The sequence below is a fragment of the Callospermophilus lateralis genome, chromosome 9 (genome assembly GCF_048772815.1).
Source record: "Callospermophilus lateralis isolate mCalLat2 chromosome 9, mCalLat2.hap1, whole genome shotgun sequence".
Lineage (NCBI taxonomy): Eukaryota > Metazoa > Chordata > Mammalia > Rodentia > Sciuridae > Callospermophilus > Callospermophilus lateralis.
The window spans coordinates 42,742,482-42,768,551 of record NC_135313.1 but is presented as its reverse complement, the minus strand read 5'-3'; the positions used below and the strand labels follow the sequence as shown (position 1 = coordinate 42,768,551).

The following is a 26,070-nucleotide window of genomic DNA, read 5'->3' as shown; positions in this document are numbered from 1 at the left end:
GTTCATCTGATTATTTCTGGTCTTCTTAACCCTTCAGTTGTTTTATTTGTGATTTCCTCAATATTAATTTTTTTCTAAGTCATGGTTATTAGTCCCCCCCGCCCCCCCAGTGTTCAGGATTGAACCTAGGACTTTGCCACATGCTAAGCTCATGTCTACCACTGAGTTATATACCCAGCCTTTTAGTTTTGTTTTAATGGCACATGAAAATGTATAAATAACTATAATATTATTTTGCAGTTCAATATTTACATTGCTTCTATTGGGCATTGATAATTGTATACATGATCTGTAATTAAGAAACTACATGCCACTAATTGTATTAATATTTGGATGAAGTTCACTGAAAGAGCAAAATTAGTTTCTGCATTTTAGCTTCTTGTTTTTAGACTTTTTATAATTTTATATAGAAGTTTGTCTTTCCCCAAATCAGCTAACTCAGGAAATGACTTCCAAAAAGAACTTAACCTTTTTGATGAGACAGTAATATATGAGCGAAGAGGGGTGGGTATGTTGTAGTCTGGAAAAGGCAAATGTTACCTTGAAAAATTTTCTGAAGATATTTGTAGATTTCTTTGGTTTTGAAGAATGATTAAAAAGAAATCAATAAAAAGCTATCCTTGTGATATTTGAAGTGAAGCATTGTGACTATAGAAACTGAAAGTCAAATTGTAGGATTTGCATTCTTGAAGGAACTCAGTAATATTAAGTCCTATATAGATGAAGATTATAGTTACCTGTGCCTTTTACCTGCTAGTAAAAGGAATGCTTAAGAAAACTGAGGGAACAGAGATATTTCTAAATACAGTTACTAAATATGAGCATCTCTTAGGTACATAACTTTTAGGTAGAGACACAGTTATTCCAGTTTTACCCTGGAATCTATTCAGGTATAAAATTGCTTTGGTTATGAAACAGTGTATATGACTGATGACTACACTTGGCAATTTTCTGACTACCTACAACAAAGTAGAAGTAAAAATGTTAATGTGCCTTGGCTTCCTTTGGGAAGTATCTATACTTGGTGTATGACATTCATTATTATTGCTCACTAATTTCTGAAGAAATGTTGGTAGTGAAAGAACTGTTGATTTTGCATAACAAATAGAAAGTTGATAGCTTTAAGGACTTGGAAATACATTTTGGTCTAATTTCTAATTAGGTTTCTAAAGATATTAAACATAAAAATATTTTGAGTGACATGTATTTCCTTTGACTTTTTTGGGAGGAGTTATTAAAAGAGTAAAAGCTTTCTGAAGAGCAATTTTTTAGTTGTATGAAGAAGTTATAAATTATTCAGACCTTTTAGGAATTTAGGCTAACAAAATAAGCTCAAGTGTAAAAAAAAAAAAAAAAAAAAAAAAAGGTTTTATTCCCTAAAATTTTTGGTACAGTGTTCTGCATTTTGGAGAAAAATGAGGGAAAAATTATGTTCAACATTAATGGGATGGTTAAGTAAATTATGGTACATTCTTTTAAAAGTCTCCCATTTAACTATTTTTTCAAATGTATACAGATGGGTTTGAGGGATACAAATAAATGGAATATTAAGCCAAAGGTTAGAATGCAAAATTTTCTATGAAGTATGATCTCACTTGACATTAAGCTTAAAAAAAAAAATCAAAGAACAAAATAAGCCAAAATGACATTAATAGTTGAAGTTTGTGGAAATGGACACTTTATTTCCTGCCTCCTTGTAGTTAACTCTTAAGATTTCCCATTATGAGTGGGAAACTTCTAAAATAGTGGAAAAGATGCAACTTCTAAAATCTGAGGAACCTCATATATGAAATTCTAAACTTGTAAATCTACTCTGTTGTCTAGTTTGCTGACCTAATATCCTGTTTCTGGTTGTATAAGAATAGTAAGCCCCATTACATTGGAAAAAATTGTGTCACAAATTATGAATGGATTTGTACAACTTCTGCTTATCATTATCCAATCATTCACTATTATCCTCAAACCTTAGACTTCTAAAATTCAAAACTGTACTTTTTATTAGTCTCCTTAGAAAATGATACGTATTTGCCTGCCATTAAAACATAGAGTTTAACATTTGTTGTTCAACTTACATTTACTAAAAGGAAACGTTACTATATTATGTTTATCAGGCCAAATAGTTGATACATGCAGCTTTGTGGGCTCTATGGTTTCTTTTACAACCACTAAGGTACAAAGCAGCCATCAATATAAGTAAATAAAGAATGTAGTTGTCTTTCTATGAAACTTCATTTACAGATCCTGCTCTAATTGTTCATTCCTGCACTAAGTTGTAAGGAATAATTCTCCTATTCAGATTAGTCCTGTTTTGATTAAGCTTATTCTCATGTGGATTTTCTGTCTTGTATTAGGAACTGCATCTTTTTCCTGCCCTTCATTGTTTCCAATTTAGCAGTCCTTCCTCATTCTCACACTTCTATTCCTTATTATTAGCTTTTTATTTAAACAAAAGTGTGATAAAATATATGTGACATAAAATTGACCATCTTAACCATTTTTAAAGGTATGGTGGCATTCAATACTTACCTTAGGTTTTGAATTAAGAACCTAGATGATTAAGTTTACATGTAAAATAAAGGTACATAAGTCCAGCGTGACTTAAGTTTATGATCTTACTTTATCAAAGAAATTTATGAAGACATCCATTTTTAAACTCACAAACTGAGGATCAGATTTGGAAGTGACTTTAAAGAACATCTAATTCTACCCCACTTTACATGTTTTATAAGACTCAAAGACATTAAATTACCCAATCAAATTCTACAGTAATAGATCTTTCCCCCCTACCCCTTTTTCATGTATAGGCAGTTTAACAGAATACATTGAAGTAACTACTGTTTTGAGTTCAGGATTGGAAGAGACCTTAAAAGCCCATCTTCCTAGCTGCTTTTTAAATTTTTCCTCTTTTCTTACATAGGTTTTTACTTATTGAATACTTCCGTAACAAGAGCCCACTCCTATAGAAGGCAGCCCATTCCATTTTCAGAGCTGCTTTATCTTTCCTTGTGTGTAGCTGAAATTTGCCTTCTATTAACTTCTTCCTATATTTTTTAGTTATTCTGAATAAGTCATAAAAAAATGGTATCAAAGCGATTGCAGGACAGAATTCACATAATATCTGTACTTTTGAAGGATACTTGGTTGAAGAAATTTCTAATTGGTCTAGGTGTGGTGGCACACACCTGTAATCCCAGATTGGAGGCTGAGGGAGGAGGATCACAAGTTTGAGGCTAGATTCAGCAATTTAGAGACCCTGTCTCAAAATAAAAAGGATGGAGGATGTCACTCAGTGGTAATGTGCCCCATGTTTGATCTTCGGCATCCTATCCCCCAAGATTTTCTTATTGGAAAGACTGTAGAGCAGGACACTAATGGACCTAATTTGCTCAGGTCCTAGTCTTCCCACTTGAAATAGGTGGACTGCTTTCTGGATTAAACTTCTAAAGTTGTGCCCATCTGAACAAATTGCTATTGCTATTATGGAAATCCTGACCACTCCCTCATGTCAAGCTAGTTTTTGTGGCCTGCTATTGAATAAATTTCTTCAGTAAAGTTCAATCTAAACAAAACTTTTATTTAAAATAATCTCATCCTTGCTTTGTATAGGATGTGATTTTAAGAGGGCAGAACAATAATTCAGTCATTTAACCTAAGTAAATCCCCTATTTGCATTTTGGTTAGATAATTTTCAGTAAGTAAAGACTCTTGTCTTTAATATTCTTAAAGAACTCCAAGTATGCCTATTAAAATGGAGTGTTGACAACTAAGAATAGTTGGTATGGTAGAACATCTGGAGTCTGGGACTCAACAAACCAGCTTTCTAGGACTACTTCCGGTTTAGCTCCTTCAGAGTTGTATGACATTGGACATGTTGCTTGACTTTGAGACTCTTTTTACTTGTGACCCACGGACAATAACCAACTTAATTTACCTGGTAGGGTTTAGAGATAAAAAAGTAAAAGTCCATGTTTTTTTAAAGTAAAGTCATAGAAGATATGAGTTGTATTTTTAAATTCAATCAGTGATTAGCTTTAGCGCAAAATGACTTGGCTGAAAAACATAATTTATCACTTTGTCATGAATTCATTCTGATGTATAGTAGTATTATATGGCCAGCCATTATCAATTCAGCTTTTAACTGGCAGGTTTAATCTGCTAACATGCTGATGGTTGATGGATATTTGTTACCAATCAGGTCACTCTAAACTCAATGATAAACTGATTTAAAGACAACCCCAAATATCTTTCTAAAAATATTTTTTAATAATTTTTTTTTTTATTTTTTTTTTTTAGTTTTTGATGGACTTTTATTTCATTTTTATGTGGTGCTGCTTAGAATTGAACCCAGTGCCCCACATGTGCTAGGCAAGTGCTCTACCACTGAGCTACAACCCCAGCCCCCCAAATGTCTTTTTAAGGGTCATAATTTTAAAATGAAGGTAAGATCAGCATTCTTTTTGGTATTTTGTTAGTAGACCTCATTTTCAAGATTCCAGTTGAAAAAAATTGATCTTTTTTGATCATTTAACACATTATAATATTTATGGTAGACTGCTTTAAAAATTCTGTGGGATTGCAAAAGAAAAACACCCAGAAAAAATTTTGCCAAAATCTACAAGATTTTGAATTGATGGTTGACTTTGTAATATTGTTCTAATAAAAAATTAGGAACTTTCTTTTATACCCCTTCACCAGTCAAACCAAAATTAAAGGCATCTCCTGTACTGCCAGTCTTATATTTCTACCATAGTACTTGTCACATTACTTATCTCTCTAGACAGTAACCTTACTAGGCTCATCCTTCCCTCCCTCCTCTCTTTCATTCTTTGTGTGCATGTGTGTGTGGGAGACGCACACAACACACACACGCTATGAGAGAGAGAGAAAGAGACACTATGGATTGAACCCAGGAGCACTTCACCACTGAACTACACTCTCAGCCCTTTTTAGTGTTTGCTTTTGAGGCAAGGTCTCACTAAGTTGCCCAGGCTGGCCTAAGACTTGCCATCTTCCTGTTTCTGTCCCCTAAGTTGTTGGGACTACAGGATTGTGCCACTGTGCTCAGATAGGCGGTTGGTTTTTTTTAGGCTAATGGAGGGGAAGGATAGGTAAAAGAGGGAACAATGTGATGGTGAAAGGATCTTAAAGGCAGAAACTAACAAGGAAATAAGAAAGAACAAAAGAGGAGGAATGAAAACGTGTGAAACAGGATTTTTTTCATTGAATTTACTTGTCCTGTGTATATTCTATTTTAATTATTAAGTGTCATGGTCATTTTATGTTATTACATGAACAGAATCTATAGGGCACCTTGGACTCATCAGTTATTTTTGATGATAGAGTTTCAAAGACCGCCGTAATCTATTTTTTGTCATTAAAACTGAAATACGCTGGGTGCCGTGGTCCATATCTGTAATCTCAATGACTTGGAAGACTGAGGCAGAAGGATTGAGGCAGAAGCCTCAGCAACTTTTAGTGAGACCCTGAGAAATTTAGTGAGACCCTGTCTCAAAATTTAAAAAAGGACTGGGAATGTGGCTCAGTGATTAAGCATCCCTGGGTTCAATCCCCAGAAACACCCACCCCCCCTCAAAAAAAAAAAATACTTTTGAGAGATTTCCTAATTACTGCACAGTGTCTAGAAGCTATGGGTTTTAGCCTTTGAATTCTAAAAGTTAAATACATTAATTAAATTTGGGGAGAGGAAAAAGGAGTAAAACAAGAAAGATTTTTAAAAGTTAGTGGCAATATTTGCATTCTACTTGTTTACCAGACTATTGAAGCTAACTCATTCTCAGATCAGAGTCTTACCTTTAAAATGCTGAGATAGGCATTAATTTATTTTTATCAGTTTTGAAGTTTATTTGGTGTGCATTTGTTTTTAGACATGACTTAAATTTTTTCTCCTATGTATAAAAATTGGTTTCTTGACCAAAAGCAGGTAAATATTTACCTTTTTTTTGTAGCTATGGCAATAACATGGTCATTTTATTTTTTTATTTTTATTTTTTGCACTATGTACCATAGGCTAAAGAAGTGTATATTTTCTTATTTACATAGCTTTTAGGCAAAGCAAATACCATTTACTAGTGTGATAAATGTGTAGAAAGCTTATTCTGCAGTTTTTTGAGGTGATAAACTTCCACTATCTAAAGTTTATCTGCCAACCCATTATCTGTAAATAGTTAGTTTGTTATTATCCACTGATTTTTGGACAGCTAATTCGATTTTTTCTTTAAATATTAGGTCATCAGTATTATTGGACTCTGTTTAATGGCATTAGATCAGTGCAAGACTCAGAAAACTTGTTTGTACCCTTTAAACATAATAACAGTTTAATGAGAGAACCAGTATAGTGTATTGGTAAACAGTTTGGACTCTGAATTCAGAGAAATAGAGATTTTTAAATTCATCTCTGCTGCAGTAGAACCTTGGGGAAGTTTTCTCACGTCTCTGAGGTTGTTTCTTCCATCTGTGAAATGGAGATATAGCTACTCATTTCTTCAACAAATTATAAGTGTATTGAGTTTGTACTAGTAACTGTGCTGTATTTTGTATAATATATAATAATATTTCCACCATAAGATCATTGGAGGATTAAAGTGCACAGTATTTAGAACATAAAGGATCAATTAATTTTAGTTATTAAAATATTTCAGATGTACTTTTTAAAGTTGTCTAAGAGCAAAAATTGTTTCAGGGTTTATTTTCAGGCACATCATTAAATTTTTAAAATGATATCCTATGTGTTAGTTTTTTAAAAAATATGGGGTGAAATTCATGTACTTTGTGGTTAACTTTAAAAATGAAAGTTGATGTAGCAGTTTTGAAAACAAGTATTAATGATATTAATGTCAATATTAATATTTCTTTTAGGAGAAATTATATATGTGTTTGTGTGTACAAAGTATTATGTTTCTTGAACTAATTCTATTTCCCATCATCTTTTAAAATAGAAATATATGGACCTCTAATAGTATTCTGCCAAGTAATTCTATTATGAAATAATTAAATATGTATGGTCTTATAAAGTATATGACTAGTATATACTCTTTAAGTAATCCAGAAAATATTTAGACATCTAGAAAAGCTTTTTTCAACAGTACAAAAACATAATCTTGACAGTACTTACGCTGCGTGACAGTTTTTTTTAAAAAACAAAAATAATGCACATAATTTTTCTATAAAACTTGCCATGATTTCTGTGATTAGACTGAAGTTGACTTTATTATATTCTAAATTTAAGAAAGTGAATATTCTCTTTTCTTTCTCGTATTCTCTCCCACTTTCTTGAAATACAGGTAAAGTTCTTTCCCAAAATATTTTATTCATAGACATATTCTACATGTATTTCCCCCAGACATTTTAATAACTCATGATAGGTGGGGAGGGGATTGGTCTACCTTAGATCTGTTATCCTTTAATAGCACTATAATATTTATGATAATCATTGATGTTCAGAATAATGAAATATGTTTTCAGTTTCTTAGCCAAGAAGAGAAAACATTAAATAAGTTCATTATAATTTGCTTACTTGAAAGCTTTTCAATGGATAAGAAAATTTTTTTCCTATTTAAAAGTTTGCTTAATCTTATTATCTTATTATAATGCTAGTTTAGCTAATTAAGATTTTAATGTATTTTTATGGCAGTTTTTTCTGATAATCTTTATGATTGTGGAATTTGATTTGTTATATGCAAACCTACATTACTTTAGAAATAATAACTATAGCTGCCATCAATTCAGTACTTACTCTTGTCAGGTAGTGTTCTACAGGTATTAAATGTACTGAGGCAATTGATCCTCAAAACAGCCCTCTCTCTCATATGAGGAAACTGAATCACAGATACACAGATAACACTAAGGTTACATAGCTATAATTACTGCCACGATTCAAGAACTTGTGCTCTTGATTTTAAGTTACTATCCAATTGCTGTCTCTCCCAGATTTCACAATCAGGTTCACTATTTGAATAATAAAGATATAGTTGTCACATTAAAAAGAGTAACTAACCAAAGTGTTGACTCTTAATTGGACATTTACTGAACTCTGTAATTAGTATTGGGTGATTGTACTGGACTACAATCCAGTACAATAATACTAAGTATTATTACCTTAACAGATGGGTAGTTATTAGCACACTAGAGTTGGTTATCAGTATTTCAAAACCTGAGATTAAAAAAAAAATTTATGTATCAATGAATCATTTTTATTTTGTTTTCAGTATGATTTCTAGTGCTACTTATTTGATTTTGGTAAATCAGTGTTTATTATGACTGTAGTCTTAAAAATATATCAGCTATAGTCTGGTTTAATGATTATTTAATAGCATACTTAGTTAAAATTCATTAGAATATTCATACAAGGATTAATTTTATATTTTTTCCTCCCCTTTTAGTAAAATAAAACAGGGTCTGTTACCTAGCTTGGAAGATTTGCTGTTTTATACAATTGCGGAAGGACAAGAAAAAATACCTGTTCATAAATTTATTACAGTAAGTTTTTACATTTTTCTATCTTAACTTTTTAAGAAGTTAGTAGTACTAAATTAGTAATAGAGTATTACTGAAATGTAGTCTTAAAGGTCATATGACATATAGATTCTCACTGACACTGTTTCTCTTATTATGTTTTCGAATTTTTATCATGCTTGTTTCAAGGTAATCAGTGAAAGAAAAAGAAAGAAACTATGAGAAACTTGTCCAGAAAGTGGGTAATAGTGACACAAATGCCACATACATTTTCAAGTCTTGGATAGAAGTTTTTATGTACAGGAATAAAAACTTGTAGTTGGAAATACATTATTTGCACTATATATTTACAAGCTCTTGTTTTTTTAAAAACAGGCACTCAAATCTACAGGATTGCGAACGTCTGATCCCAGGTTGAAAGAGTGTATGGATATGTTAAGATTAACTCTTCAAACAACATCAGATGGTGTCATGCTAGACAAAGATCTTTTTAAAAAGTAAAAATTTCTGCCAAACCTTTAATGGTGATTTGCTATGCTATATGGTGATTTTGCTTTTAAAACAAAATTGCATCTCTGAAGGCCAGTGCTGCTTCCTGTGTAACTGAAAAAGGGGATTTAAAACATCATTTGTTTGAAGAACAGTGATGGTATACATTAAGATTCTATATAATACACTGGGTAAAAAACAAACTTTCTTTAAATCTATTGTAAGAAATTTAGCCATGGATATTTCCAATATATCTTACCTAGAGATTGCATTTAGTTTGAATAGAACACATCCTTTGTCCTGTTATTGCTTATGTTGATCTCCAGTTCATCTACATGCCTTGCAGGCTTTCTCAGCATAATTTAGTTCTTTCCATGAGATGATTTAGATGACATCATAAAATGAGAGGGCTTCAGACAGCCCTGTATTCCTTAGTTGTACATCTGTGCATTATCTGCTTCCCTCCTTTCTTCAGATGTATTAATGCATAGGTTTTTGGCAAGTTTCATTTTCCTTGAATCAATTAAGAACTATAGACAGCTTTGGAGCTTAAGATCTTGACTGAGTATTGGAAGTTAAGTCTTGAAAATAATTTGGCATTCTAAATTGTATATCTTTATTATTTATCTTGATTTATGTGTTCCTATTAGTTTAATTATTGAAGATATAACAGACAACGTTTGTAATGGATACTAAAGAGTCAGATAGTATTTTAAACTATTAATAGTTGAATGGAAGCTAGCATAAAGCTGAAAGTATTTATATAAGATGTAGGTTTTGGTAGAGATGAATCTGAAGAATTTCTGCATCTACTTTGAAAGTTTATTTGGGGAACTGGATGGTTTGTCCAAGATAATCTCCGGGGAATATCCTGGAATATTAACTAATCTAAAGGGATAAGTATTTAACTAGGGTTCTCTGAAATGTCCTGACATGCTGGGAAGTGCTGCTGACAGTTTTGGATTCTTTTCTTTTCTCTGGGAGGTTCTTGGTTCTGTTAGCTCAGGTGACCTTTATACACATCGACTTTATATAGGTCCACTTTGCAATTGATGTTAGAAATTTTTGAGTCTACAGAACCTGTGTCTTTGTGGAAACAAGAAATTTATTTCTAGATATATTTGTACCTTTGTGTTAAGACATATTATTGTTAGTGTTCATGAGTTGTCTTTGTAAAGTACTCTTGATTAGGGTGCCTTTTAGGAAGTTATTTTGGCTTATTCTGAGCATAGTTATTCAAGAGACATAGGTAGATCTGTGGATATCATGGGAAACTGGCTTTGGAATTTAAAATGGAAGCAGTATTTTACACATTTAATACTGTTTAAAATGTTTTGTGTCTTATAAACATGTTGTTATGCTTAAATATGAAATTTAAAGCAATTTCATATTCTGATTATAAAGCCAGGAAACCACAATCATTTAGTTTTCTGTTATTACATTAGAAGATAATAATTACCATAATTTAAAGTCTATGATTGTAATATGGGCAGTTCCCAAATTGGCAGTTGCTTAGTGGTATATATAAGCAAGCCATAGGCATTTTTCTTTCATTCCTACAATGAAGTGACTATACCTCTGAATAATAACCTTTACAGGTCACCTGGAAGGGTGGTATTTCCAGAGAAATTCCTTTTCTGTTTTCAATCATAAGTAGTTACCTAGCTAGTGTAGCTAGAAATAAACTATCTCACCTCTCTGTAGTTGGGGAAGAGATGTTAAAACATGGATTTCATTTTCCCAGAGAAATAACATTTACAAAGGTGGGAAAGTTTGGTTGAAGTCAAAAGTGTGGGGACTTTACTTAAAATGCATTGTAGGTTAATGTATTTAGTCTTTGTATGTAATCTTTTTTTTTTTTTTAAATGGGGAAAATGACTTCTAAAATACCTTTTTTAGAATATAATCTATTTGAAAGTTGGAGACTGCCTGTACCCATTTTTGTAGTCAATTGTCTTTAATGCTAATAATTCTTAAAACTAATAGAAGTAGAAATATTTGTGTTGAAAATGAATTCTTTATTTGTTCATGCATTTTTTAACTTTCTAGATATTGGAATTATTTTTATATGTGATAGTAATTATTTGGTCTTTTTGGATTTTGGAAAAAGTGAATGAATGGTTTTTGCATTTTGTATATATTATAGTTTTCTTAAAAAGTTTATTATTATGTTATTTTACTAAAGAAAAATTTTGTGAGAAGTGTTTTGTAGAACATTGGTGCACATTATAGTTGTTAAGTAAAGCGGGAAATAAAGTGACTACTCCCAGTTCACAGATAAGAAAATTAAATAAAGCAGAGAGAAAGATATCACTTTTTGAAAGGCATAAACAGCTCTTCTTCAGCACTCATCTTACATGACTTCTAATTTTTTGGATAGATTGATGAAATCTGTATTGAAATAACCGACAAGAAAAACCTTAATATTTGGAAACTCATCAGTATGCAGTTAGGTACTCTTGTGAGAGGTAAAATTTGTTGGTCATATACTAGAGAAGGCTGTTTCTACAGCTTTGCCAGCACCTTCTGCTAGAGGAAAAAAACAAAACCAAAGTAGGTGTCTCTGACTATTAATTATAAATCCTCCTGTTGAAGATACTGATTAGTTTAAAATTGTAGTAGGTTAATAATTTAAATTTGCTTGAGACTTCCCATACTTGCTTATTTATAATTTCTTGAGAAGTGACACATATATGATTTGACATGGAGGTAATTTAAGATCAGAAATTATCTTAGTGTTTTTCTCTGAGAAAGTTGTTCTTTGGTATATATATCCTTTGCAGTTTTGATATTTGCAAGTTGAATTTTAGAAACTATATGAAACATTTTAAATATTAAATACTAAAGTTATGGTAATATATCTTAGGTTAACATTTAAAGCTGGAAGGAAACTATCAATGTTTATATAACTAGTAAATATTTGTCAACTCTATACAAATATACCCATAGGTTAATAGTAGAATTTATGATTATAATTTTTTTAATGTTTATAATAGGGAGATTCTTGTCAATGAAACAATAGCCTTTTGCATTAAGATTTTATTTTACAGTTATATGTTAATTTTATGTTGACTAGCTGAATATATTCTGAGTTTTATTAATAATTAAAATATGAAACTTGGTTTTTAATCTTAATTTGATGTTTCATCTAGAACAGCTTGAATTAAAATATTGATTTTAAAATTTCTTAGTTATCAAACTCGAAAAATATTGAGGATTTCTAATTTATTTCTCCATTTATGATAAGGGCATTATTCACCCTCTTGGAATCTCATTTTCTTATCTGGGAAGTGGGGAAATTCTTTACAAAGTGTTGATGTTTTGAGGACTAAACAAGATGACTAGTACTTGCAATTTGGTTGTTTTTTTTAAAAAGGCAATTTTTTCTTTTCCTCAAAGAAGCTGCTATTATCATATTACTCATCCCTGAGTAATACAGTTAAATGAATAACTTCTCATATTAATGGTTTGGCTTTAATATTTCCTTATAAAGGTTCATCCTGAAGATTTATCACAGTTGGTATTATGGCTTGACATCCACGTATAGCAAGTCTTCCTTTTTCAATTAAGATATTCTATTATTGAGTTATTGAGACTTAGAAAACTTAAGAAGAGTATCTTAAGCTCAGAGTAATCTATTTACAAAACTCTTAAGTTTACATTAACATACAGACTTTCTGGCTTAAATCCTTTTTAGATCAAAGCAGAATATTGGTTCAAATAACTAGATTTTATGACCTTCCATCCACATGGTTTACCATGGCTTTAAAAGAGTTTTTAATGGTGAAACATTTTTACTCTACATTTTACATTGAGTAGAATAATGTAATTAGCATTTTTTGTGATTTAAATAATATAAAATTGTATGATTTTATGTGAAATTTTATTTAAAATTATACTTTTATAAGAATTTTAACAAATTTCATTGAAGAATTAATTTATTAATCTGACTAAATCAAATATGTTTTATCTCTAACTCTTAAACTAGAAATAAAAGTTTTTCAAAATGTAATTTGGAAAAAGAATGTTAAAATACAAAATATTTAATTTTTTTGGTGAAATATTAGGGCTAGTTATACAGGAACTAAGCTATTATGTCTGAAGTTCCTTAATTGAAAAATAAATAGGATCTTATTCATAATATTTTAAAGTCTTATTTCTGTTAACCAGATGTCATACTGAATGTTTATCTATTCTGGTAAAATAAGAAACTTGTTTCAGATGGTCCTTATACTTAGACCTGTTAGAATGCTCTGTCATGTTGTCTTTGACGCATGTTTTAGTCACATCTAATTTATTTCTAATCTGTTCATCTTACAAGCAACTACATGAAAGACTTCTAGAAGGAAAGATAATTATGTAGAAAGACTATAATTTGTAGAATTTAGTTGTATAAAATGATGGATTTGTGTCTTCTTAAAATATGGGGTTAATATTCTCCTAATTAATGCTGTTATTTCCAAGTATGAATAATTGAAAGGCACTCAGTCTATTAATTTTTTTTCTCACATTCTACAGATGTGTTCAAAGCAACATTGTCTTGCTGACACAAGCCTTTAGAAGAAAGTTTGTCATTCCTGACTTTATGTCTTTTACCTCACACATCGATGAATTATATGAAAGTGCTAAAAAGCAGTCTGGAGGAAAGGTAATATTTTTGGTGTGGATATTTTCCTAACCCAGTCATTTAATTAATACTTTCAGCTCAATTTGAGGTATAGAGAATAAAATTGTAGTTGTCTTTTGCTAATTAAGAAATTTAAGTTAAATCAAGTTGCTGGATTTGTTTGTTTGTTTGTTTGTTTTCAGTTGTAGTTGGACACAATACCTTTATTTTTATCTATTTTTGTGTGGTGCTGAGGGTTGAACCTAGTGCCTCCCTCGTGCACTGAGCCACAACCCCAGCCCCTTAATGTTTTTAAATATTTAAAATGTTTAACTTTGCTATTCTTGCGAAAAAGGAGCCTAAGTTTAGGAATTCTTTTATTTTCTAATGAGATGCCTTTTAAATTTTTAATTAAGTAAACAAAAACCTTATTGGGAATTTCTGCAGATCTGGTATCTTTGAACATTAAGTAGAATGTTTCTAGTTTTAAAAAATCTTCTAGAAGCCAGACAAGGTGGTACACACTTGTAATCCCAGGAGGCTGAGGCAGGAGGATCATAAATTCGAGGCCAGCCTTGGCAATTTAGCAAGACCCTGTCTCAAAATAAAATATAAAAGAGAGCTGGGGGGTGGAGCTTAGTGGTAGAGTGCCCCTGGGTTCAATCCCCATCAGCACAAAAAAGAAAAAGGAAAAATCCTCTAGAGGCAGCAGGTACATCTCAGAAGCAGAGCATTTGCCTCCCTTGTACAAGGCCCTGGATTAGATCCCCAGCACTGTTAATAAGTACATTAAAATAAATAAATCCTCTTAATAGAGGCTATTTTATTTAATTTCCATATTGAAAGGTTTTATTTTGTTTTAGTTTTGGGTAGCTTTTTTTGTAATATAACTTCTTAATAATAATTCAGTGTAATTACCATTACTTATTTTTATTTGTTTGATTCCTAATTTGTTAGATAATGAAACTCTACATGCATCCATGATTGTAATTAATATAGGCAGTTTATTTATTTAAGAAAAGACATTTTTTCTTCTTTCCTTAAACCTAGTCCAAGTTTTTCTTTGAGATTATCTTGCTTTTAGGAAGAAAAAGCATTAGAAAATATAGGGAGTAATAGCCTAAGAGAAGGCACTTGATTTCACCCTAATTCTCAAGTCTATCGTGCCCTTAGTTTTTAGGAATATTGTTATAAAAGATAGATTACAAAGCTTCTGAGTGTTATACAATAGCTATATGAGATTAGACACTTTTTATTATACCTGTTAATTTCTTTCCAATATTTTTCATAGGTTGCAGACTATATTCCTCAACTGGCCAAATTCAGTCCTGACCTGTGGGGTGTGTCTGTTTGTACAGTAGATGGACAGAGGTACGTTTATTTCAAATCTATGAAAACCAACTTTAAGCCTTAAATTTTGAGTAACAATGAGCATGATGTAGAGAGGACCATCTTGTATAATAGATAATAATTCTGAGAACAATTTCAAGAAGATAAATAAGTTTATATTATAATGTAAAAAAACTCAGCTGAAACAGTAATTTTATGTTAAAATTTTGAGGTATTTTATTCTTCTTATTGACAGCTATAGTCTTATTTGAGTTTTATTCAAGTATCTACAGTTACCTATTCAAGAAATGTAGTCTCGTCAAAACCTGACATTGTTCTTTAATGAATAGACAACTAATAAAATTAGCATATTATTGGTTACTCACCCACCACTATCTATTTTCCTGATATGGCTGGCATAAGAGTTAAGACCGTACAGCATAGCATATCCCATTATCTATCACTCATTTACAGAGTGAAAAGTCTATTGCAAAATATGCAGGATTTCATGAAGTTCATGAAAGCCATGTTTGGGAAATGTCTAATTGCAGGCAAAGCTGCTGACAGAATTATAAGAAGGATAGTGATGTGATGAAGGCATTTTTAAAGAAAATGATTTTATTTAAAAAAGAATTAAGAGAGGCCCTGTAAAAAATGATGAAGTTCTGGAATATTTTTTCAAGAATGACCCTTTTTTATTGTGCTAAAAGTTAGACATAAAGATTTATTATCAAGTTGTAACTTGATTTTTATCAGAAAAATTATTCCATAAATAAAGATCAATATTTTCTCACTCATTTAAAGACTTAGAGATGCAATCTTTTTGTTTTTAGGTTTGTTCTTTTTTATTAAAATATAACTGAAATAAAAGGTATACAACTTATAAGTGTATATAGAGCTTGATGAGTTTATATCAGAGAGATTATTTTACCCTAAATTTTGTTAAGTCATATAATTCTAAAAAAGTTTAGATTTTATTTTTTAAGATAATGTTCCATTTAAAATTTTTTCCCTTTGCTTGTAAATTTTGATCTCCTTGGTGCATTCATTTTAAGTTTTTTTTTTTTTAATTTTTGAGTGATTATCTTGAACTATTTGCAATAAAAAGTGTATGGTTTAGCCTATTTACTTTGAAAATTAGGAATCTGAGGCCCATGGTTGACATGTTATTGGCAAAGGTGAAACAAGAACCTAGGTCTCTTAACTTCTAATCTATTTTTTCCATTGTTACAGGCTTTTATCCTAAATTGGGCCCATAAAATGTACAGATTACTCATGGTATTGTAACTTAGTGTCAGATTTATAAGGTTTATAAAACCAATGCTGTTTTTTCTAATGGGAATTGGAAGTAGATGTGATTCACAAGATGAGGCATTTATAGATAAGGTGTCAGAGACTAGTATTCAGTCTACACTGAGCGCTGTTTAATTCTTAAACATGTTTTAACCAAGATGAATACCGTCTAAAAGGACTAGTTCACTTTGTGACTGAATACAGGTAGGAGTAATTAGGGAAGTACCTTCTCTCCTTCAAAGGAAAATTTCCACATTACTTATTAATTTCCTAATTCAGAACTATTACTTTACTACTTGAATATAAGCTTTTGCCTTTTTTTTTTTTTGCAGTATCACTTTTAAAATAAAAATATTTATTCTTTAATACCAAAGTGAACTTTGTGTTGAATTATGCTTTATAAATTGGAATTAACATGTATAAAAAATAACTCTAGTTATGCAGTTACTTTTTTCCCCATTTGATGTTAATTATCTCTAAAATTTACTTTTACATAGGCATTCTATTGGAGATACCAAAGTTCCCTTTTGTCTTCAGTCCTGTGTAAAACCTTTGAAATATGCCATTGCTGTTAATGATCTTGGAACTGAATATGTGCATCGATATGTTGGGAAAGAGCCAAGTGGATTAAGATTTAACAAACTGTTTTTAAATGAAGATGGTAAGAATTACCTACAAGTTGGTTGAAAAATAAATATTTCACTTTTTTTAAGTAAATCTAAGTAATTAAATTTTTTTTTGCAGAAATTAAAAATAGTCCCACATTGTTTTCTGTGAAATCCATAGAGAGTTTAATCGCCTACTTTTTAAATTTTTAGGCATTTCCTACTACTGGAGAATATGGTAGGGAGAAGATGGCGTAAGGAGTAAGAATTGTACTTACAAGAACCTGTAGGGATATATCTTGTAGAAAAATTTCAAAATTTCTAGAATTTGCTTAAAAACCATTCAACGGAGGCAGGTGGGAATACTAGGTATGATTATTATTATGTTGGTAATTATTGGTGCTAAATAATTCTATTTGGCAAAGATGAAACAAACACCTAGGTTTTTTAGTTGGTTTTTCTTTCATTGTTTCAGGCTTTTGTCCTCATTTTTTACCTGTAAAATGTGCAAAGAGTTAACTGGGCAATTGAATTAAATGTTGGGTGCGATGAAAGCACATAAGGAAATGAGATGACATGGCTTTATCCCACATAGCAAATTGGTATACCACACTGGTGTTCATCTGTCACTCAGGGGAAGGGTTTATATTGAACTGAATATAAATTTGAGGGTATATAATGTTCATATACTATTTACTTTTTAATATAGTACATATTTAAAAACTTCCATCATAAAACGTTTAAATGAAAACCATTGAGATAGTGGCTGAATTTGTTATTGTGTGTGTGTGTATTTGGTCTTTCTCCTTCATAACTTTTAATTATTTGAAAGATATGTCTGATTAAATAAAGATATGTCTGATTAAACAAGACATTATTTTGCAGGAATTGTAAAGATAAGAGAGGACAAAGGTAGTTAGTACTTTAATCTGATAGTGATTTTAAAACTAAACATCAAACTGTTGTAAGCTAGATTATACTTTATTCCTATGAGTTGGTATCTGTTTTTTAATCTTTCAAGCATATGTGAGGTTCCTGATTGATAAGATATGGAATAAAGTAAGACTGAAGAAAGTAAGAACTTAAGATTGCAATAACTGTTGTAAGAAATATACTTTTACATTTTTTCTTTGTGCTGGATAAAAAATGAAATGTGTCTTCCTCTTTTGTTTTTTATTTTGAGACAGGGTCTTGCCAAGTTGCTTAAAACCGCATTAGTTTTTGAGGCTGGTCTCATACTCGAAATCCTCCTGCCTCAGCCTTCTAAACAGTTGGGATTATAAAAGTGCACCACTGTGCCTGGCTCATTTTTATTTTATTATTATTTGTGTGTGTGTGGGGATGGATATCAGGGATTGAACTCAGGGGCACTCAACCACTGTTTTGTATTTTATTTAGAGACAGGGTCTCACTTAGCTAGCTGCTGAGTGCCTTGCTTTTGCTGAATCTGCCTTTGAACTTGCAATCCTCCTGCCTTAGCCTCCTGAGCTGCTGGGATTATAAGAGGTGGCACGCCTGGCTTGTTTTTTTGTTGTTGTTATTATTATTATTATTATTTGAGGTACTGAGGATTGAACCCAGGGCCTTGTGCATACCAGGCAAGCACTCTACCACCTGAGCTATATCCTTAGCCCTGTTTTATTATTTTTTAAAGTGAAGTTATGACTTATAGTTTCTTATTTCTCTTCCAATTTTTTATACGAATTTCATTACCTCATTTTTTTAACTTTTTTTTCAAATTAGTTATACGTGACAGCAGAATGCATTTCATTTCATTGTACACAAATGTAGCACAACTTTTTATTTCTCTAGTTGTACACAATGTAGAGTCGCACCATTTGTGCTTCTTCCAGTTTTTTAGAGCAATTATGTTCTCTTATCAATTTTACCCTAAACTTTTTACCTGGTTCAATGCAGATTTGTGTAAATTATCATCTTCAGTTATGGTGGCATACAGAAGCAGTTTATTTATTAAACTCATTGACATCCAGGTTTAATATTGAAAATTTAATACTTTTATTCTAATAAGATAAAATGTTTTATAAAAAATTGTACTCTTGTATGAAAAGCAAAGGAGAATAGTTTAGGTGATTCTGGTGAATTGATTAATTTTGAGAGACATATTTAAAGAGCAGAAAATAACAAATGTAGGAATTTGAATATTTTGTTTCTGAAATACTTAAAACATTCAAATTCAAATAGGGCTTGGTAATGTATTTAAGATTTTAAGTAAGTTTTTTTTGGCATGTACATGTATGGTTTTAGAAATATGATTTATTGATACTATAATTTATAAGAAAAAAATCATGAAAAGAACTTGGGATTTTAGCACTGGTTTATAGTAAAAACTGCAATATAAAGTTTAATAAGTTTTACCTTGGTATTCCTAGACTTTTTCTAAACTTGAGTTAATACCAGGAGTTTTGAAAATAATGCTAAAATAAAGGCCTCACTAAGCCAGTCCTTCCTGATTTCTATATTGTTACTGTACTCTTGAGTCTTGGTTTAGATCAGCCCAAGCAAGACACAATTTGAAGATCTTATTTATGTTTAAAATTTCAAGGGTAGATTTGTGGTGAAACGACATACTGTATGAATTCATTTGTGTCTGTGTATCTAGCATTATTAAAATTTTAAAAATAAATTTAGTAATAATGCCCTAATTTTATGATTGGGACAATAAACTAAGATTAATCTGAATATAATGAATAGATAAAGAAATTATGGTTGATATTCTTTTTTTAAAATATTATTTTTAGTGATGAACACAGCATATTTATTTATTTGAATTTTTTTAGCTGTAGATGTACACAAACCTTTATTTTGTTTATTTATTTTTCACGTGGTGCTGAGGATTAAACCCAGTGCCTTACACTTATTAGACAAGCGCTCCACCACTGAGCCACAACCCCAGCTGGGTACACACAGCCATGCTAACTACCATTCTAATCTCTGCTTCTGAGTTCAACTTTTTAAAATTCCATATACAAATGAGATCATGCAGAATTTGTTTTTCTGTGCCTATTTTATTTCACATAATGTCCTCCAGATTTAACCATGTTATTGTAAGTGATTATTTTCTTATTTTTTAAAGGTTAATAATATTCCATTGTGTATACATATCTCATTTTTATTATTCATTTATCCATTGATAGACATTTAGTTTGATTCCATATCTCAGCTGTTGTGAATAGTGTTTTAGTGAACATGATAAGGCATATCTCTCTTCAGTATCAGGATTGGATTATATTGGATATATACACCCAGTGGTGGGATGGCAAGGTCCAAAATGCACAATTTTAAAAGCATAACTGCCAAATCACAGTGAAAGAAACTAGGCTGTAATTTATTCATTGTTATGGTCTCTTGAATTTTTTTAATTAAAAAAATGTGTGACAGTTTTAATGAGATAATTTACATATAACACAACTCATCCATTTAAAGTATACAGTTCATTGGCTTTTACTGTATTCACAGAGTTGTGCAATCATTATTACTATTATCCATTTTAGAACACTTCCATCACTCCCTAAAGAACTCTCATACCCTTTAGCCATTATTCCTCATTCTCTTCTACTCTAGGAAACTAGTAATCTACTTTCTGTTCTTATAGATTTATCTGTTTGGGAAATTTCATATAAATGCAGTCATATAATATTTGCTCTTTTATGACTGGCTTTTTAAAATGATGCTTTAAGATTTATCCATGGCATAGCTTTATTCCTTTTTTCTAATATTCCATTGTATCAATAATGCCATAGTTTTTTTATCCACTTTTCAGCTGATGGAGCATCTGAGTTGTTTTCATTTTTTTAAAAAAATTTATTAGTAATGTTTCTGTCATATTTGTATACAAGTTTTTGTATGAACACATTTTAATTTCTCTTGGTGTTATACCCAGGAGTGGAATTGCTTTATATGTTAACTCTGTTTAACAGGACTAGTAATATAGTGATAACTTATATACTGTGCTGTCTTTGTCAAGTTAGATAAGGACTTGTTCCTTAAGAAATAAATCACTGCTGCAAACAGATAAATTAGGAATAATGCTTACAAATAGATATTTTCACTGCTCTCAAGAATTTTGTGTTTGACATTTTTGCTGTGCAGTAAATGAGAATGTAATCAGTTGAGATTTGAAAATTCTCTTTATTGTAAGAAGTAGAATAGATAACATTTTGGTTGAACTTAAAATTTTAAGTAACTTTTAAAAAACTGTGCAAGAGAACATCCTTATGTCCAGAAATATAGGAAACGATATGATTTACATACACTGGAATCTTACTCTCTTATGTATATCACTTGTGTTTCTTTTGTTCTGTGTATGTATGTATTTATACATAGGCACAAGAATAAAATACTTTTTTTTAAAAGCAAAATTGGGATCACACCACATGTGTTTTTCAAGATTATTTTTAATATACTGAGTGCTTTGGTGGGTATCAAACATTTTCTGAGCATCTCATGTGTTTTAGAGTTATAAGTTCCTATTATTACCTTGTTCACAAAGGAGAAAATTGAGATGGGATTCATTTAATTGCCTAGGGACTGAGGGCCACATAACTAGTGAATGTGAGTTAGGAAATTTGGATATATTTTTATATTACTTCCTGAATCTGTATATGAATCTTTGCTTGACTATATGACTATTAGAACAAAGTCCTAAAAATAAAGTACTGGTTTGATATGTAACTGATTTCAAAATATGAACTTCCTCCAAGAAAACAGCTACTACATAATAGACTTATGTTTAAAAGAGTTAATGTTTATGAGAAGTACATCAAAGAAAATAGTACTATAGTGAAATGCCATTATTGCTTTTATATTTTACAGATAAACCACACAATCCTATGGTAAATGCTGGAGCAATTGTTGTGACTTCATTAATAAAGGTAAGATGTTGATGTTTCTTTTAATCTAGTAAACTTTTTGTAATAACTAAGGCATAAAGATGAATCTTGGATTGTTTAGGTTAGGGCTATGAAAATTTTTCTCTTAGTGTTAAAAAATTAATATTGTGGTACAGGGTTAGAATTTTGATTTATTCCAAAATAAATAATGTCATAATTTAAAGGCAAAATTTAAAGCAGATGACTCATTGTAAATCCCAAGAATTAGTTACCTCTTGACTTGAAGATTTGGCAAAGATTTAAAAAGTCTCCTGAACAATAAGCACAGAGGTTTTTGTTCTTAAATTTTTCTAATTTCCTTTTGGCTCTTCTAGAATGAACAGGTGTTAGAATTAAATCATTTTATTGCCTAATGTTTATTATTAGCATATGTAAGAACAAATGTTCTAATAGTTTGTGTTTAAGACAAAGTGCATTTACTATATTCTCAAGTTTTTCATACTCTCATGAGCTGGAATCACAGTTTTCATTTGAAATTGTTTCATTTGCTGTACTTAACCATGCCATAATTAAGATAAGCAAGGCTTATTCCAATTATTAAGTTATGTTATTTTTCTTATGCCTTAACATTTACATTGTTTGTTTGTTTGTTTTTTTCTTTTTTTAATGTTTGGATGCCTTAATAATTGGAAGTTGTGATGTTTTTAAATGTTTAAAGTGTTTGAAAATGGTTCAATTGTATGATAGATTTTTTTTCTATCACACAATTTTAGATTTTGATTTTTAATTCTAGTTATAAATTCTACTTATTGAAATAAATTTTATTTGTGTTTGGAACATTTATATATTTTCTTTAGTAACTGTGTATTTATTTCAAGTTAGAATAAAAACATAATGGCTTTGTAAATACATTATTATGGATGGGGGGTACTTTGGTTGAATAAATAATGTGCAAGGATAAATGATACCCTTGGCCCAGTTCACAAATTCATCTTAATTTGTATATAAGAAACTCTATCTTAACTCTCATGAGTTTTATAACTTTATGAGGAAAAACTTTTAAAATAGAAGACTACTATCTTAAGAATATATGTGTTTAGTTGCTATTATGGGGCAAATGCTTTATTAACATTGACATATTTAATTCTTAAAATTTTAATGAAGTAGATATTATAGTCAAATATTTTTAAATGTAACTAATTTTAATAGGTTGTGGAAATTTGTCACTTCTTTCATTACATATAGGTGTTGATGGCTATTTTACTAAGAGAAAGTTGTCATTCTGAGGGAAAGAAACTATAGAAAATGGCAATGCAATTATGTGCAAGGTACAATTATGCCTTTAGGTAGCTTACACTGTAGTATGGAGTATACACAAGTAAATTGGCCCTTATAATTAAATTCAGTAAATGTTATAATAAGCAAGTCTTAGTAATAATTTATATTTGAATAAGTAACTCAAAAGTAAGGAAAATTATTATAGTATAATGTGTGTGTTAGTGCTTGATTTTAAAAACATTACCATGGTTCTGAACCACTTCTGGTCTTTTCCAGAAAAACTGTCCACATGTTATGATTTTACATAGATTTTAGGGGGTTCACAGATCATTGGAAGACCCAGCTTCTCCTCTAACACTGAAGAAAGAATAACAGCACACCAATAGCATTTTCAAGAAAGGGCATATGTGAATGATTAATGGAATACTTCCTTAACTGCATGCAGTTAAAAATCTTTTTGTTTAATGATTCATGGGTTTAATCCACTGAACTGAAATGCTGCATGTGGTAATTGCATGTCTGGTCATATCATGCCATCACTTCATTAGTTTCACTACCCATGTTCAGTTATAAATGATAAGCTAAACATTGAACCACATTATTACAATTAGAAACATGGAGCAATCAGAAACAGTTAAATATACACACCCCTAACATAATTGTGGTTAAGTGATCAGTAGTGCAAAAGTTTAACTGAGTCATCCTAAATTTGCAAATTTGATCAGTGATTTTAAATTATAAAAATTAAAATTTACTGACAAAGTCAGAAATGAGCTTTTGAGATATGGATCACTTTCTTTAAGTTTTTTTTTTTGTTTGTTTGTTTGTTTTAGAATGTGTATCAAAGTGTTATTTTTTTTTAACCAAAGTTTATATAAATCTTGGAGTGTACAGCCTGAGTGCAATCCTGTGTAAAAACCAACTGCCCTTTTAAAGGTCCCTGACCTTTTATATATTTAAAATTTTTTTGTAGTTGTATAGATGGATAGAATGATTTTATTTGTTTATTTTTTTTTTTTTTGTGGTGGTAAGGATTGAACCCAGTGCCTCACACTTGCTAGGCAAGCACTCTGCCACTGAGATATAGCCCTAGCACCCTGACTGGGACCTTTTAAAGAAATAATTTGAAATTATATATAAATACCTGTATGTGATCTCCACAAGCTAAATGATCACATTATATTTACCAATTGGTAATGGTTGGAAATTCAAGTAGTAAACCATAGCCAAAAGCCCCTTAGAAGTTGTCAAGCCTAGTCCTCTTTGTATACCTCAGGAAACAAGAGTGACAGGTTGTACCGACAGTAGAATGGGCTTTTGACTAAATCTCAATATTCTATTTATTATTGGAATTTACTGTGCCATTTTTAACATAGGTGTTTGTTGTTTCACTTGATGACATATTTGACTTGAACTAGTATAGTTTACACTGTCCAGAAAAAGCGGAAATATGAAGATACTGATTGTTGACTTAAAAAATGCATCTGTTTTTTAGGGGGTATATGTAGTTATAGAATATAAGTCAGTTCCAGCTCTCTGTAAGGAAATAGGACCTTCCCAAGGACCTTGTATTTTAGGGCCTTGTAAAGTATGGATATTTTATCATGGCTACTAAGTTGCAAGTTCTGTTTTTATCTCTTTTAGTTGACTTAAGGGTTGTTTGTGATTTTTTTTTTTTCATTCAAAATTCAGGGCTTTATTATTGTGTCATTGAAACATTTGTCCTAATGTTACTCCCCTCCCAAAACTTGAAAAAAAAGAAAGAAAACAAATTAAGTAGAGTCTTTAGTAAGACTCTTTATTTCATAATTTTGTAGTATTGATATTTTTTCCTTGTAGGATTGGTGGTGATCCTCAGGAAATGGGGGAAGAGGCAGAACAAATGTTCAAAAGGATTAGCAGATTGTGGAAAAAAGGAGAATTTGGACAGAAGGAACCTGTTGCATAAATTCTTAACTACTAAGCTTATAGGAAAACTCCAATATTTAAAATTTTAAACAAAGCTGTATAGGTAAATACCTTTTTAAAAACAAATGTCATTTTATACTTAAAATGCACATAATTTTTTAAAAAATAAGGGTTACAATACGTCCTCACTTATTCTCTATGGTAGCTACTAACATTAAAGGAATACTTTTTGTTGCAGTCTGTTTTATTTGATGATGTTGATAATGTATGATTGCTTGATTTAAAGAAAAGAATAAAATAAATTTGAAAGGAATATAGATAATGTCTAAGAGAAATAGTAGTATCTTTATTGTAATTTTTTATCTTTTCACTGGTAAAAGTTTCACCTAGTTTTAGTTTAAAAGTTAGTCTGATAACTTAAAGGTTAGAGTGGGAAGATGAGGGCAACATACTGCAAAATAATTGTTACACTTTTGTTTTTTTTAAATTTTAGAAATAGAGTAAGATACATTATCTTCCATGTTTATATGACTATTCTAGTGGTAGTTTCCAGTTTTTATCATTTGAAGAACTTAATTTTTCTTAAAAATCAGAAATGTTTTTGAATTTAAAAAATTGAGTTATTTTTCTCTTTAAACAATTTAATCATCTCTATGAAATATCCAGACAAGTTTAGCCAATGTTTATATAATCCTCCATTTGGCCATGATTGGATTTGTGTATTGGCCACATTTTTAGGGAGGTTTGTGACTCTAGAGAGTAATGGATGATATCTTGAACTTGGTAACATTTGAAAGACAAGATTTTATATATATGTGTATATATATAAATTTTTTTTCTTTTAAACTTCAGTTTATGTTAGTGATACTTTTGAGAATAAAATACAAGAGGATTTTACCAACTGAATCCACTATTTTTTTATTTTTAGGGCTAATCTATGAAAACACTAGAGCTAGAACAATTTTTTTTTTTTTTTTTTACCTGTAGCATCTGTTAATTCACCTAGTACTGTTGAACTTTAAAGCATTTTCTGTGGCAAGAGTAAATCAAAACATATTTTATAAAATCATTTTCAGTTATCTCTTTGCCTTTTTCCTCTATGATCTTTAATTTTAGTTGATTTTCACCACCCTACTTTATGAATGTAATCTAGTGTATTATAAAATAACTCTGATTAATGTATTGACTTTAGTTGAGCCAATTCTTATATTAAATTTCTGGGAGATGTCTTTGTTAATAG

At 30.5% G+C, this 26,070-nt stretch overlaps 1 protein-coding gene across 4 annotated transcripts in view; it reads left to right on the top strand.

Moving 5' to 3' along the window:
• Gls (glutaminase) overlaps positions 1 to 26,070 on the top strand; it is a 76,779-nt gene that overhangs the window by 5,036 nt on the left and 45,673 nt on the right. For all 4 annotated transcript variants that reach the window (XM_076866828.2, XM_076866825.2, XM_076866826.2 and 1 more), the window contains exons 2-7: positions 8,400 to 8,496; positions 8,848 to 8,969; positions 13,480 to 13,609; positions 14,859 to 14,938; positions 16,687 to 16,850; positions 21,628 to 21,686. In XM_076866828.2, coding sequence (XP_076722943.1) covers positions 8,400 to 8,496; positions 8,848 to 8,969; positions 13,480 to 13,609; positions 14,859 to 14,938; positions 16,687 to 16,850; positions 21,628 to 21,686 — 652 coding nt within the window. The remainder of the gene's footprint in view (positions 1 to 8,399; positions 8,497 to 8,847; positions 8,970 to 13,479; positions 13,610 to 14,858; positions 14,939 to 16,686; positions 16,851 to 21,627; positions 21,687 to 26,070) is intronic.